Genomic DNA, 15,823 nt, shown 5'->3' on the forward strand with positions numbered 1-15,823 from the left:
AATGGATTATAAAGTATGTTCCCTCCTTCTCTATCTACTGAAAGAGCTTGCAAAAATTTGGATTTTTTCATTCAGTATTTGATATAATTCACCAATGAAGTCATTTCTACCTGTCCTTTTTTTGGGGGTTTAAAACAATTTAAACAACATTATTTTGCAGTAGTTGATGTATGATAAGCTACACATATTTAAATCCTATATTTTAATGAGTTTTAACATGTGTAAACCATTATCACAGTAATAAACATATACATTACCTCCAAAACGAAATTGTCCTCATGATTCTGTCTGCTTCTCTCTGACCCTAGATCTCCTGGAAGACATTGATCTTCTCTCTGTCACTATAGGTGAGTTTCCAATTTCTTTAACTTTATATAAATTGAATCATTCATTATATTTCTTTTTGCTCTGATTTATTTCACTTAGCATATTTACATTGAGGTTTATCCGTGTTGTAGCACGTATTAGTAATTAATTCTTTTTTACTGCTGAGAAGTATTCTATTGTATGGATATAGCAGAGTCTTGTTTTGTTTTAATACATTCATCTGTTGATGTACATTTAGACCTCTTTCCTGTTTTGGGCCATTATAAATAAAGCTGTTATAAATAGTCATATACAAGTCTTTGTATGGACATATGCTTTCATTTTTCTTGGGTTATACCTAGGAGGGGGATGGCTGAATCATATGTTAGGTGGATGCTTAACTATTTAAGAAACTGCTAAACTGTTTTACAAAGTAGCCGCACCATTTTGCATTCCAACCATCAGTGGATGAGAATTACAGTTGTTCTAAATCCTTGCTAACACTTGGTAAGGTCAGTCTTTTTAATTTTGGACTTCCTAATTGGTCTGTAGTGGTATCTCACTGTGGTTCTAATTGTTATTTTCCTCATGACTAATGATGTTGAATGCCGTTTCATGTGCTTATTTATCGCTTTTATGTCTTCTTTGATGAAGTGTTTGTTGAAACCCTTTGCCTATTCTTTTGTTATTGTTGTTAGTATTGTTGGATTAGATTTGCTAAAACTTTGTTTAGAATTATTGCATTTATGTCCATGAGGGATATTGGTCCTTAGTTTTCTTTTCTTAAAACAATTTAGCTGGTTTTGTTGGTAGCATAATGTTGGTATTAGTGTGTGAGTTGGAAAGGATTCCCTCCTCTTCAATTTCTGGAAGAGTTTGTATAGAATTGGCATTATTCCTTCATTAACTGTTTGGTTACCATTGAAGCCATCTGATCTTGAAATTATGTTTGTAGAAAGGATTTTAACTACAATTTCAATTTCTTTAACAAATATAGGTTTATTCAGATTATCTTTTCTTCAGAGAGCTCTGGTAGTTTGTGCTGTCAAGCAATTTGTCCATTTTATCAAAGTTTTTAAATGTTTTGGTACAAAGTTCTTCAGAATATTTCATTATTCTTTAAATTTTTCTAGACTCTGTAGTGATGTCACTCCTTTAATTCCTGATAGTCATAATTTTTCCTTGACCTGTCTGGCTAAAGGCTTATCACATTTATTGATCTTCTCAAAGAATCACTTTTCAGCTTTGTTGATTTTTGTCTATTTTCTGTTACTATTTCACTGATTTCTACTACGAACTTTATTGTTTGACTTTTATTAATTTGGCGTTTAACTTGCTATTCCTGTCCTAGTATCTGAAGGTGGAAGTTGAAGTCATTGATTTCAGAATGTCCTTACTTTCTAATATAAGCATTTTTGTCTTTAATCCATATTTAGAGGCATCCTGCACATTTTAACATATTGTGTTTTCACTTTCATCCATTTCAAAATACTTCTAATTTAACTTTTGGTTTACCTCTTAGATCCATGGGCTATTTAGAAATAAGATATTTAGCTTCCAAAATTTGGGTATTTTATAGAAATCTTTTTGTTATCGATGTCTAATTAAATTTCATAGTGGTCAGAGAAGCTATTTAATGTGGCTTGAATTCTTTTAATGTTTTTGAGAGTTATTTTATGACCTCGAGTATGGTCTATCTTTGTAAATGTTCCCTTTTTACTTGGAAAGAATGTGTATTCCATCACTGAACAGTTAAAGAGGCTCACTCTATTTTGCCTGCATCAGTGACACTGTCAGCCCTCATGGCCTGCCCTGCTCTGACAGAACATCCATGCTAATGGAGCTGGAGGGCTGTTGGGAACATCCCAGGCAAAAATGCCACAGACTCCTACTATTTCTACTCAGTATTCAGCAGTTTTCAAGCATAAATGCTTCTTACATTGTTATATGTGTTTGGACTACTTCCATAGTACAGAAATGGTTGCTTTTCTCAATTTTCTTCAGCATTTTAGTTGCTTTTAGGGGAGAGGATTTGCCAGAGTCCTCACTCAGCCATAGCCAGAGGTTGATTTGGGGCTATGGTATTTTTTTTTTTTTTGGCTGTGGTTATTAAACTTTTATTATATTTTAAAATCTGAAAACTGTAAAACAGTATTTATACAAACACCTGAGGACTGTTTAACTGAGCACAGCATCTTCACACAAACAATTTGAGAGAAGACCAAGTTTAAATTAGAATTTTGTCTTATAACACAAAATGAATAACATAGATGAAACCACCCTTTAAATAGAAGTATTCTCATATAAAGTACATTTGGTTTTCTAAAAAAGAAAATGTACATTCTTGCTCCTGGTGTACATTTTATTGGCATTTATAACAAATGGCTAATACTTTTAGCACAGATTCTCATAGCTTATTAACATTGCACCAAACTTATACAAAGTACTAACAATAAACATATAGCACCATTTCCCCTTGAAAGTTCTAACTTTAAAAATAAAGCCCAAAATGATAAGTCTGAATTAATGCATCTTCCAAAATTTAGCAGAATAAATGGCTCAGAACTAAGCAAATTAACTAGCAACATTGCATAGGACAGAGAACTTCCCTGTATGGAAACCAATCTATGGATTGTTTCTTATCCCCTGAAGACTAAGCTGAGAGGTACTAGTGATAGCAAATGATGCACATATTTTTTTCAGAATAAAAACATCGAACTATATAAATAGTTCACCATTACCTCTGTGGCAGTGCAAAGTGCGATACTAAATTCAAAAAGAACAGATTTACTTGTTTGAATACCTATAGGTATAGAATAATATATAAATATGGTATAGTATCTGTATGAAGAATAAAACACAGACAATAAAATATATATATTTTAAAAATTTGGGCACAGGTGTCCTCATATAGAGATATGAGAAATGAATGCCTAGTTAAATGTCTAAGCTTAGAGAAAATATGTAAAGTTTTGAAATAATAGGTATTTCACTGAAAAATTTTAATCAGACTCTATCCAAACCACCCTTGTAGTATGATAGCTCCTGCATAAAACAACCATTCTATCTTACAATTGTTTGAAACTTATCAAAAACTGATAAGAGCACTTTATGAAAGTTTATAAGCTTGTTTTTTTTCTTTAAATATGAACAAACACAACATACAGAGAAATAATAACGAAAGGAAAATAATTTATATGGCTATTCCCTTTCCAGAAATTGGTAGAACACAAACAGAATATTGCAGTAACAGACATAAAATATTTGAAAAAGAGATGATATCTACAGTTGCATCTTTAAATTCTTTTCTAAGGAAAACTTCTCATGGATTTCACTAGAGAGCCTGTCAGTCCCTGATACTTTCCCCTTTGGGATGTAGCTGTTTTGGTTTTATATATAAACATTAATCAAAATCAATGGTGTTTCTCTGTTTCCTGCATTAAGTATATTTGTAAACTGTACAATTAAATAATAAACTGTAAAGTGTAAAATAATAAAAAGACATAAAGGACTGCCAAGTTGAATATGCTAATACTAACATGTTAATGTGTTTTAAAGAAGTAGACTGGACTTGTAATGTAGTTCTGCAATTCTGGATATAACGTAGTTTTAGAGGAACTGTCTACAGAACAAAAACTGCTACGAGAATAAAAATACTTTTAAATTAAAAAGTTATCAAGATAATTGAAAATTATGTCTAATCTAAACTTACACATTTTTTTCAATTATATTTTCCTTCTTTAAGTTTTTCAATATAATAACATAACTTTAAGGCTGGCCCCAACTCCAGCCCCATATACTTCATCATCACATCACTTTTGAGTAGTAGCAGAGCCTTCCCATCAATCTCATGTTGCATGAAGAGGTCGGCGAGGGGGCCTGATATCTGAGGATCTTTATGTTTCATAAACTGTATCACTTCATCCACAGACCAGGTTGAAGGGTCCTTAGAGAAGCCTTGTTTCGGGACACTGGGGTCAGGTACAGCTATATAACTTGGAGCTTCACTTTTCCTCTGCATCTGGAATGTAACTTCATGTTGACTGCTCTTGGGAGGTGATTCGGTCCCCACCAGTGTTGAACTTGAGGTGCATGGCACACTTTGAGAAACACTACTGGAGACCGGAGTATGAGTGCTTATAGGACTTGTGCTGGCAGGATTCAAAGAACTTGCTGGATTTAGTGGTGAGTTTTTGGATTCTTCAGAAAGCATTTCCCCTTTGGGCATGCCATTTCCCTCAGAAGATAATACTTCTTCTACAAGAAAAAAAAAAGACAAAGGCAATAAGAAAAAAGACAAAGACAATTATCAACAGACTTACAGCTCGAATACTATTAAAAGGTCAAAAATCCCCTAACTGCCAACAACAGTTCACTTAAGCCATGCTATACTGAACCACAAACCTCTAACACAAAGCACATGGCCATCCCCTTCTTGGTGTTTATAGTAATGGACACTGTCCTGAAATCCAAATTGATTCTAATGATATCACCTATTTTTCTCATGGCAACTAACCCTTGCCAGTCTTGCCACCGAGACTATGAACACCTCACTAAAGCATTTATTTTTAGGAATGCAGTTCTTCACAACTCTTTGTTACAATATGATCACAGAGTTGGTTTCTAACATTTGCTTACTCCTTGGGCACTTAAAACTTTCACTGGAGAAATGTACTAGGTTTTTCTATTCCTCTTTCTATCAGCTTTTAGCAATACAAAGCTGAATGGAAAATATGGCTATAACTGTTTTTCTTTAATCTGAGGAGAAATGACAACTGTGCACTTCTGAAGGGAATGAAGTGCTCAACAAAGCTGCCAAAGTAGTAGCCTAACTGCCAAACTGATTTGGGGGAATATAATCCCCTACTTCCAGCATCAACACTCAAGAGCATATAAGTGATAGAAGAGTGACTTTTCTCCCCAATCTTGCAACATGTAAATACTATTTACCTTCAGAGGCATGCACTTCTGTTTTGGGGAGCTTAGGAGAGAGAGGAGCAACATAAGGCAGAGGTTCCTGAGAAGGTCGTTTGGTGCTTTTCTTTTCTGTTGTATCTTCTTTTACTGATTTGTTTTGATCATGCTCTGAAGGGCTATGACCATTACCTCTATAAGAGCTAAAAGGCTGGCTACTCAAAAGGTTATCACACTGCAGGCTGTGGCACAATTTCTCAAGAAAGTGAAGAGCACATGATGCACTGTTCACTGGAGGGAGCTGTATGGAATGAGTTTCCCCATCAGAGGAGGCGGTTGTCACTTCTCCTCCACGATCATCTGGCTTAAGGAATCCAAAAACAGTCTTATTTTGAATGGCACAATCCACACAGGCCTGCACTGTCCGCCGGAGCACCACATTGACAGGGCCTGGGCCAAAGTGATCGGGCAGCTGCTGGATTTTCTTCTGATCCAGGTGAGGGCCAGAGCTTCCATGTTTGTTTACATAGACACAGACTGTAGGCATCACTATTTTAGATGACCCAGGAACAGCATCCATATCATATAAAACACCGCCACGTCCTCTGGCCAGCATACTGACAGAAGTTGAAGATGTGGAACATACAACAGGAATACATTTTTCCTTTCTTCCTGAGTTTGGGCCTTTTTTCCTTGGTGTGATATTTTTAACAGAACTCCCCTTCTTGGGGACTGAAGTATGTGCAGGTGGTTTAGTACGACCTGATTTCCTGATCTGCTGTGTTGGTAATATTACAGCAGTTTTCTGTAGAGACTGCATTGAACGCTGGGTTGCTTTGGAAGGAGAAGTCTGTGTTTTTGCTGTATTCTTTGTAACAGGAACATGAGTTCCTGGTGGTTGTAATACATCTCCTGTCAGGCAACACCACCCAACTGGGAAAATATCTAGACAGTCATACTTGCACCAATAATCAAAAGCTCCACTCCAGCCATCGAATGTGATATAAACTTCATCTCCTTTAACATTTCCAATAGTTGCAGGGCAGATCAGATAAGGGTTCTTTCTGTCTATAGCTTCAAGTTTCATTCCCACTTTAAAATTATTTAGAGGTGGCTTTGGTGGTTCCTTCTTAAAGAATGTTGCAGGTGCCATTTCAGATCCACTCAGTGTTCGCAAGAGGAACATTGGCCAAGATGATATGTTCATCTGGTACCCCAGTAGAGGCTGAAATAAGTCCCCCTCCTTTTCACATGTCCCAACAGGCTGTATGTCCGCAGAATCAACAAGCCACCAAAAATCATTTCTGTTGTCACTACCATCCAGTCTTAAATGTAGCCTGGCACCAGTAATTCCAACGACTGTGGCGATACATATTGAAATCATATTGCGAGGGTCATGGGCTTCCAGTTTCATACCAACTTTGAAGTCATTAGCTGGTGGAATCTTGGACTGTCTGAAACACTCTGAAGGAGCACTTAAAGATCCAGTCTCTTTCAAGTAATTTCCCCAGTGAAAATCATCATTTTGCACAGAAGATGTGCCTGACTGAGGAGCTTTCTCTTGATTCTCCTTCTTTGCATCCACTGACTCTTCATTCACTGCTCGCCCCATGGTATCCCTCTCTGGTGTTCTTTGCTCGAGTCTCGTCGGCGAAAAGAGCGAAATTCTGTCAACACTGGTCCAGCGAGCCGGTACCGGTCTTCACACCACCGCCGCCATGTTTGAGAAGCTGCGCACGGAGCCGCGCATGCCCCGCCACCGCTGCCCCGCCCCCCGCCCCGCTGCCCGCGTGCCCTGGGGTTGCCGCAAGCTTGCCCTCTGACCTCGGCCGCGTGCGGGGCCCCAGCCCGGGGTTCAGCCGGAAGCCCGCGCAGGTGGTGGCGAGCCATGAGACTTTGCGGCTCCGGGAAAGCCCTTGGCAGTTCTCCTTCATCCTCACCCCACCCCAATCTGCCCTCCCGCCAAAAAAAAAAAAAAAAAAGCCAGTCGCAGCCCGTGCACCCAAGACCGTGGTGGGCCCCCAATTGGGAACCCAGGGTCCACGTCAAATTTCATCCAAGGGGAGCTCGCTCCCCTTGGCCATCGACTTCGACTCTCGGCCACCGCCCACCCTCGCCACCGGGGCTATGGTATTTTAAACAATGAGTGGGAAGTTTTGAGGCAGTATTCCCTAACAAAATTTTGTTCCTCCAAAATCCAGGGTGGTCTCTTCAAGTTTTGCACCAACAACTGAGAGAAAAAGGCACCTACCTATATATAAAATGTAACTACAGTTAGCCTGTTTTGCAAAGTGTGAGTTGGAATTGACAAATTCCATGTTAATTAACAGAATTGTTATATATATGCTAAGTAACAATTAGCAGTTGAGCTACAGAGGTAATAGAAACTGTATAGAAAAATGCAATGGGCATAGTCTGTTATTTAGTCTCCACTTTTGAGCAGTTGCTTACAGTACAACTAAGATGTCAATGGAATTTTCTCTGAGGCAACCAAAGAGATCTTTTCCCTGTAGAAGGTCATGGATGGTAAACTGAGCTGTGATACAGATAAGGATCAGTGGATAACAAAGAACCAAAACAAGGATAGAAGCAAATCAGGACATAACATTTCCTTCAGCTAAGGCTTTTTCTAGCTCCCAGAAAGTCTGGATTGTAGTCAATACCATTTACACCACAGCAATACTTGTTAATAATTATATCTCATATATTTATTATATATTTATATTTATCATATATTTATATTCAAATGTATTATATTTATATATTTATTTTATATTTACATATTTATATGAGATATAATTTGTATATCTTGTACACAAATATACTATCAAGACTATCGATTAAAGAATCTGGATGTAGTGAGGTTACATGTTAAATTGCACATTTTCATCCAGTAGAGGTGCAAATAATTTCTGTCTTGTAGAAAGGGTGATGTCACAGCTTACAGTTTATTGCTCTGTAGACAATTACCACTTTTGTATTTAACCCAGCAGTCTTATCCTAACATTCCTTATTACATTGCCTACAATTAGTTAGCTCCTCAAATGTTCTTTGAATCAATCTTAACATTTTATTGGTTCCTTCATTAATTAATTTTTTAAATAAAATTTTTGACACGTTATAATTTAAAAATTTTGAAAATTATACTTTAGTAATATGTGTGTAGATAGAAAAATCTAGAAAGAGGGAGAAGAAGAAGGAAAGGGAGAGAGAGAAAATGCACATTATTTAGTACACTGTGAATAATTATTTCCATGAGGTAGATTCCATTTAAATTTTTCATTTTAAGACCCTGGGTTAGAAGGAATCTTTCAGATACAGTTGACGTATATGCATGTGTCTCAATGACAGGTACGTGAACAGCCCCTGTTTATAGAGCAGGATAAGGTTCATATTAGAATTCTCCAGGGAGCGATTTCAAAATATATTCAATACTTATTCATGTTCCCCCTTCTTCTTCTCCCTCCACTTCTATCATACTTCTAGGCCTGGATTCAGCTGCAATTAAGAGAAAACAAATTATGTGTCTTGCCTAAATAGGAGTTTACCTATTTTTTTCTCACTGACCAAGAAATTCAGAGATAAGCTACCCAGGGGAAGTGTAGCTGCTCAAGGAAGTCATTTTGACTCGGGTTCCTTTTTGCCTCCTGATCCTCCAATCTTGGAGTAAGATTTTGTTCCTCATGGTGGAAAGACATTGGCATTCCCTTTAAAAGTTATTATTCCCCATAACAGGCAAGAAGAAGGGAGAATGGTAAAGAGCAAAACACATGTCAGCTAGATTTGTCTCTTTTCAGGAAAACTGTAGATTTCCTAAATGTTCCACCCAGCGGATTTCTATGTTTATCTCAAGATACCGAGTCACAGAGTCAAGTATAGCTACAGAAGTCTGGAGAGGGGAGCATTAATGGACACAGCACTCTCTCAATAAAATCTGTGTTCTCATAAGGGGAGAATCCATTTTGGATAGGCAGGTAGGTGTTACAGCCACCAAAAGGGTATTTGAATCTGGAGGATGAAGTACTTCTCTACATTTTGAAATTTTCCCCAATTGATTCTGGCAGTCACCTTACCAAACTCGTCATTATTTGAATAATGGTATCTGAACAAAACCCATTCTTACCTGCTGAGTTTCTACTTTATAAGATCATTCAGGACTAATCATTACATTTATAATTGTGAATACAAACACTGTTGCCTTTCTAATATTTGGAGTTTCTCCTTCTCTTTTTAAAATTCATATTTTTATTATTTGCGTCTCTCAAGCGGCCCTTTGTCTGATGTTATTGTTTTTGGCATTGCTTCCTGGATTGCAAAAGTTTAAACCAGCAAACAAAAATCACAATTCCATTGTCAAGCTAGTATCAGCTTTCCACTAAACTGTCAGTATTTCACAATATATAATTAAATTTTAAGTTCTAAAATCCTTTTGTAGAGAGAATTTATTATAGTTTGGTTACTTAGCTTCAGTTTACCAGTTTTTTGTTTTCTGTCTTCATACAAATGCCAAGTAGACATAAGCTCACAAAGGTAGGGGTCCAACTTGGTTGTTGTTTGTAGTGGTATCACCTGTGTCCAACGCGAATGTAGAGCTCAATAAATCTTTAATAAATGAATGAATACATAACAATAGCCAGATTGCATTGGAGGGATCATTTTATATAGTTATCATATGAATATTTCTATCTGCATAGCTACTGGGAAGATTTCTTCTTTTGCAACTAAGATCATTTGCTCACTAACTTTTCCTTCAAAATCAAATTTATATAGTTCTTATATAGTTTCCTGGCGGTTAGGATGATTCCTTGAGGGATAGACTCATATTTTAGAAATGTAGAATGGCTTATCTTGGTCTGCTTTAGAGAGAGGTGAACACAGTGGGGGAATACAGCTACTGACCTTATTCAAGTAATACTTGTGAGCAATTTTTGCCCTGTTATCTGACTGTAAAGTTTGTTTTGCTTTCTTTTCTGGAAGCAAATATTGTTCTACAGTTGAAAAAGCCATAAGGCTAAAAATAACCCTTCCAACCTGTGTTTGTGGCAATATCAGAATACCTGCATGAAACAGTACTCTGGAAAAAGAAATTACCAAAGCTTTCTCAAATTGAATATAAAGAGAGTTAAGGAAACAGTCTATATGCTTGTCATTTTACATCTTAATTCCCAGTGTTACTTTGTAATAAACAGTATTTTCCAGTTTAAGTTTTTTACTTGTGCTTCACTGAGAAAATTATCTAAAACTTGGAAACCTCAAGTTTAATTACTAAATTTTGGTAAAAGAGATTATTATCATTCTTTTAGTGCAATTTTGGGCTTGACTTTATATTGTCTGGGCCTTCTTATATCTCTAGAGAGGCAGAGACTAATTTGTAAATTTTTATCCGGAAGAAATGCAAATAATTTCTGTCTAATGGAACAGATAATTCCGTTATAGAGTTGCCATGTTTAGCAAATAAATATGCATGCAATATTTAGGACTTGATACTGAAAAAATTATTCACCGTTCATCTGAAATTCACATTTAACTCTGCATCCTGTATTTTATTTGGTGATTCCATCCCCAGAAGTTTCAGTTTATGGCCACGTAGGTCATTAGCCAGTTTGGTTTCTAACTCAGGAATCTCATTGTAATATTGCCTATTAATACGTAGCTTCTCAAATGTTCTTTGGACTGGTTTTATCATGTTACTGTTTCCCTAATTAATGAATTACAGGAAATATTTGACACATTTATTTTATGTATGTGTAAGAGTTCTGGTTGGTCTTTTGGAAAAATATACTGAATAATTTTATAGGTCATCCACTGAGATGCCCATGTAGCCTCATCGCATGGAGCCAAGTAAACTGCATTGCTGGGGAAATATATATACCTCATGAACAGCTTCATCCCAGTTAGGTCTTTTCTTGGCTCTCAAAATAAATCCCAAGTAGTGATAGAGCTTTGTATTTTCTCTATTTTTGTTTACTTTTGTTTTGCTTTCTTTGTTTTTCCTACTGATTTTTTATTTTTGTTTCTGGTTATTATATGGCCAATAAGTTATTCTCATTGGTGGCAGCAATAATTGGGACTTTGGTTTTATCATCTGACCATTTGGTGATGTCTGTGGGATGAATAATGGATATATATTTTCTTTTGTAAATAAGTGCTTATATCCATTGAAATCCCTCAAATACACAGGAAACAAAGAAAGTGAACTTCTAATATTTTAGAAGTTTAGAAACATTTTAAAACTCCAAGTTCACATAATAAAGATAAATCTTTAGACACATTTGACTAAATTAATAATTTTGGTTTAAAAATGATAGTTATGCAGCTTTTCTCTGAGTTTATCAAAATGTGGTATAATACAAGTGTACATTTTATATTTTTTATTTTTTTGAATGTTTATATTGGAGTACAGTTGATTTACAGTGCTGTGTTAGTTTCATGTGTATAGCACAGTTACTCAGTTATATATGTACATATATCTATTCTTTTTCAGATTCTTTTTCCATATAGGTTATTATAGAGTATTGAGCAGAGTTCCCTGTGCTATACAGCAGGTCCTTGTTGATTATCTATTTTATATATAGTAGTGTATATGTTAATTTCAACCTGCTAATTTATCCCTCCCCTGCTACCTTTCCCCTTTGGTAACCATACATTTGTTTCCTAAGTCTGTGACTCTGTTTCTGTTTTGTAAATAAGTTCATTTGTATCATTTTTTACATTCCACATATAAGGGATATCATATGATATCATTTTATAATTTTAATAAGAGTTTGATTTGTTTTCCCTCATAAAGAGAATAGTTATTCTGAACTCTCTAAACTTCTAATATTGGTTTAATAATCAAACTTATATTACTCCTACATAATTAAAATTATGAAAAATATAAATTTGTGCTCACCTAAATTGTTTCATTATTCTCACAAACTTTTTTGTCTCACAAACTTTTTATATTAACAATAATTATATTTCGTAGTTAGAAAGCTTACACATAATTATTTTTTTAACATCGTTATTGGAGTATAATTGCTTTACAATGGTGTGTTAGTTTCTGCTTTATAACAAAGTGAATCAGTTATACATATACATATGTTCCCATATCTCTTCCCTCTTGCGTCTCCCTCCCTCCCACCCTCCCTATCCCACCCTTCTAGCTGGTCACAAAACACATAGCTGATCTCCCTGTGCTATGCGGCTGCTTCCCACTAGCTATCTACCTTACGTTTGGTAGTGTATATATGTCCATGCATCTCTCTCGCTTTGTCACAGCTTACCATTCCCCCTGCCCATATCCTCAAGTCCATTCTGTAGTATGTCTGTGTCTTTATTCCTGTCTTACCCCTAGGTTCTTCATGTCATTTTTTTCTTAAATTCCATATATCTGTGTTAGCATACGGTATTTGTCTTTCTCTTTCTGACTTACTTCACTCTCTATGACAGACTCTAGGTTTATCCACCACATTACAAATAGCTCAATTTCGTTTCTTTTTATGGCTGAGTAATATTCCATTGTATAGATGTGCCATATCTTCTTTATCCATTCGTCTGTCGATGGACACTTAGGTTGTATCCATCTCCGGGCTATTGTAAATAGAGCTGCAATGAACATTTCGGTACATGACTCTTTTTGAATTTTGGTTTTCTCAGGGTATATGCCCAGTAGTGGGATTGCTGGATCATATGGTAGTTCTATTTGTAGTTTTTTAAGGAACCTCCATACTGTTCTCCATAGTGGCTGTATCGATTTACATTCCCACCAACAGTGAAAGAGTGTTCCCTTTTCTCCACACCCTCTCCAGCATTTATTGTTTGTAGATTTTTTGATGATGGCCATTCTGACCAGTGTGAGATGATATCTCATTGTAGTTTTGATTTGCATTTCTCTAATGATTAATGATGTTGAACATTCTTTCATGTGTTTGTTGGCAATCTGTATATCTTCTTTGGAGAAATGTCTACTTAGGTCTTCTGCCCATTTTTGGATTGGGTTGTTTGTTTTTTTGTTTTTGAGCTGCATGAGCTGCTTATAAATTTTGGAGATTAATCCTTTGTCAGTTGCTTCATTTGCAAATATTTTTTCCCATTCTGAGGTTTATCTTTTGGTCTTGTTTATGGGTTCCTTTGCTATGCAAAAGCTTTGAAGTTTTCTTAGGTCCCATTTGTTTATTTTTGTTTTTATTTCCATTTCTCTAGGAGGTGGGTCAAAAAGGATCTTGCTGTGATTTATGTCATAGAGTATTCTGCCTATGTTTTCCCCTAAGAGTTTGATGGTGTCTGTCCTTACATTTAGACCTTTAATCCATTTTGAGTTTATTTTTGTGTATGGTGTTAGGGACTGTTCTAATTTCATACTTTTACATGTAGCTGTCCTGTTTTCCCAGCACCACTTATTGAAGAGGCTGTCGTTTCTCCACTGTATATTCTTGCCTCCTTTATCAAAGATGAGGTGACCATATGTGCATGGGTTTATCTCTGGGCTTTGTATCTGTTCCATTGATCTAATTTCTGTTTTTGTGCCAGTACCATACTGTCTTGATTACTGTAGCTTTGTAATATAGTCTGAAGTCAGGGAGCCTGATTCCTCCAGCTCTGTTTTTCGTTCTCAAGATTGCTTTGGCTATTCAGGGTCTTTTGTGTTTCCAGACAAACCGTGAAATTTTTTGTTCTAGTTCTGTGAAAAATGCCATTGGTATTTTGATAGGGATTGCATTGAATCTGTAGATTGCTTTGGGTAGTAGACTCATTTTCACAATGTTGATTCTTCCAATCCAAGAACATGTTGTATATCTCCATCTATTTGTATCATCTTTAATTTCTTTCATAAGTGTCTTATAATTTTCTGCATACAGGTCTTAGGTAGGTTTATTCCTAGTTATTTTATTCTTTTTGTTGCAATTGTAAATGGAAGTGTTTTCTTAATTTCACTTTCAGATTTTTCATCATTGGTGTATAAGAATGCCAGAGATTTCTTTGCATTAATTTCGTATCCTGGTACTTTACCAAATTCATTGTTTAGCTCTAATAGTTTTCTGGTAGCATCTTTAGGATTCTCTATGTATAGTATCATGTCGTCTGCAAACAGTGACAGCTTTACTTCTTCTTTTCTGATTTGGATTCCTTTTATTTCTTTTTCTTCTCTGATTACTGTGGCTAAAACTTCCAAAACTATGTTGAATAAGAGTGGTGAGAGTGGGCAAGCTTCTCTTGTTCCTGATCGTAGTGGAAATGGTTTCAGTTTTTCACCATTGAGGATGATGTTGGCTGTGGGTTTGTCATATATGGCCTTTATTATGTTGAGGAAAGTTCCCTCTATGCCTACTTTCTGGAGAGTTTTTATCATAAATTGGTGTTGAATTTTGTCGAAAGCTTTCTCTGCATCTATTGAGATGATCATCTGGTTTTTCTCCTTCAATTTGTTAATATGGTGTATAACATTGATTGATTTGTATATACTGAAGAATCCTTGCATATTGAAGAATCCTTGTATTCCTGGAATAAACCCCACTGGATCGTGGTGTATGATCCTTTTAATGTGCTGTTGGATTCTGTTTGCTAGTATTTTGTTGAGGATTTTTGCATATATGTTCATCAGTGATATTGGCCTGTAGTTTTCTTTCTTTGAGATATCTTTTTCTGGTTTTGGTATCAAGGTGATGGTGGCCTCGTAGAATGAGTTTGGGAGTGTTCCTCCCTCTGCTATATTTTGGAAGAGTTTGGGAAGGATAGGTGTTAGCTCTTCTCTAAATGTTTGATAGAATTCGCCTGTAAAGCCATCTGGTCCTGGGCTTTTGTTTGTTGGAATATTTTTAATCACATTTTCAATTTCAGTGCTTGTGATTGGTCTGTTTATATTTTCTGTTTCTTCCTGGTTCAGTTTTGGCAGGTTGTACATATCTAAGTATTTGTCCATTTTTTTCCAGGTTGTCCATTTTATTGGCATAGAGATGCTTGTAGTAATGTCTCATGATCCTTTGTTTTTCTGCAGTGTCACTTGTTACTTCTCCTTTTTCATTTCTAATTCTATTGATTTGAGTCTTCTCCCTTTTTATCTTGGTAAGTCTGGCTAATGGTTTATCAGTTTTGTTTATCTTCTCAAAGAACCAGCTTTTAGTTTTATTGATCTTTGCTATCGTTTCCTTCATTTCTTTCTCATTTATTTCTGATCTGATCTTTATGATTTCTTTCCTTCTGCTAACTTTTGGGTTGTTTTGTTCTTTACTTGCTTTAGGTGCAAGTTTAGGTTGTTTATTTGAGATGTTTCCTGTTTCTTAACGTAGGATTGTGTTGCTATAAACTTCCCTCTTAGAACTGCTTTTGCTGCATCCCATAGGCTTTTGGTCATCGTGTCTCCATTGTCATTTTTTTCTAGGTATTTTTTGATTTCCTCTTTGCTTTCTTCAGTGATCACTTCATTATTAAGTAGTGTATTGTTTAGCCTCCATGTGTTCGTATTTTTTACGGATCTTTTCCTGTAGTTGATATCTAGTATCATAGCGTTGTAGTCAGAAAAGATACTTGATACAATTTCAATTTTTTTCAATTTACCAAGGCTAGATTTGTGACCCAAGATATGATCTATCCTGGAGAATGTTCCAGAGCACTTGAGAAAAAT

At 35.9% G+C, this 15,823-nt stretch overlaps 1 protein-coding gene and 1 long non-coding RNA gene across 2 annotated transcripts in view; one reads left to right on the forward strand and one right to left on the reverse strand.

The window, feature by feature from the left end:
* Nucleotides 1–313: 313 nt before the first annotated feature.
* The window catches only part of LOC137216278 (uncharacterized), a 428,489-nt gene continuing 412,979 nt past the window's right edge, over nt 314–15,823 (forward strand). The window contains exon 1 of the long non-coding RNA XR_010939676.1: nt 314–347. This is a non-coding gene — a long non-coding RNA (uncharacterized lncRNA). The remainder of the gene's footprint in view (nt 348–15,823) is intronic.
* Nucleotides 3,676–6,832, reverse strand: LOC137216433 (sex comb on midleg-like protein 2). Its single transcript, XM_067722459.1, has 2 exons — nt 5,257–6,832; nt 3,676–4,563 (listed from the first exon to the last, which is right to left on the reverse strand). The coding sequence occupies exons 1-2, from the start codon at nt 6,830–6,832 to the stop codon at nt 4,028–4,030; spliced, it is 2,112 nt and encodes a 703-aa protein (XP_067578560.1). The 3' UTR covers nt 3,676–4,027.

This window comes from Pseudorca crassidens, chromosome X, assembly GCF_039906515.1.
Source record: "Pseudorca crassidens isolate mPseCra1 chromosome X, mPseCra1.hap1, whole genome shotgun sequence".
Classification (NCBI taxonomy): Eukaryota; Metazoa; Chordata; class Mammalia; order Artiodactyla; family Delphinidae; genus Pseudorca; species Pseudorca crassidens.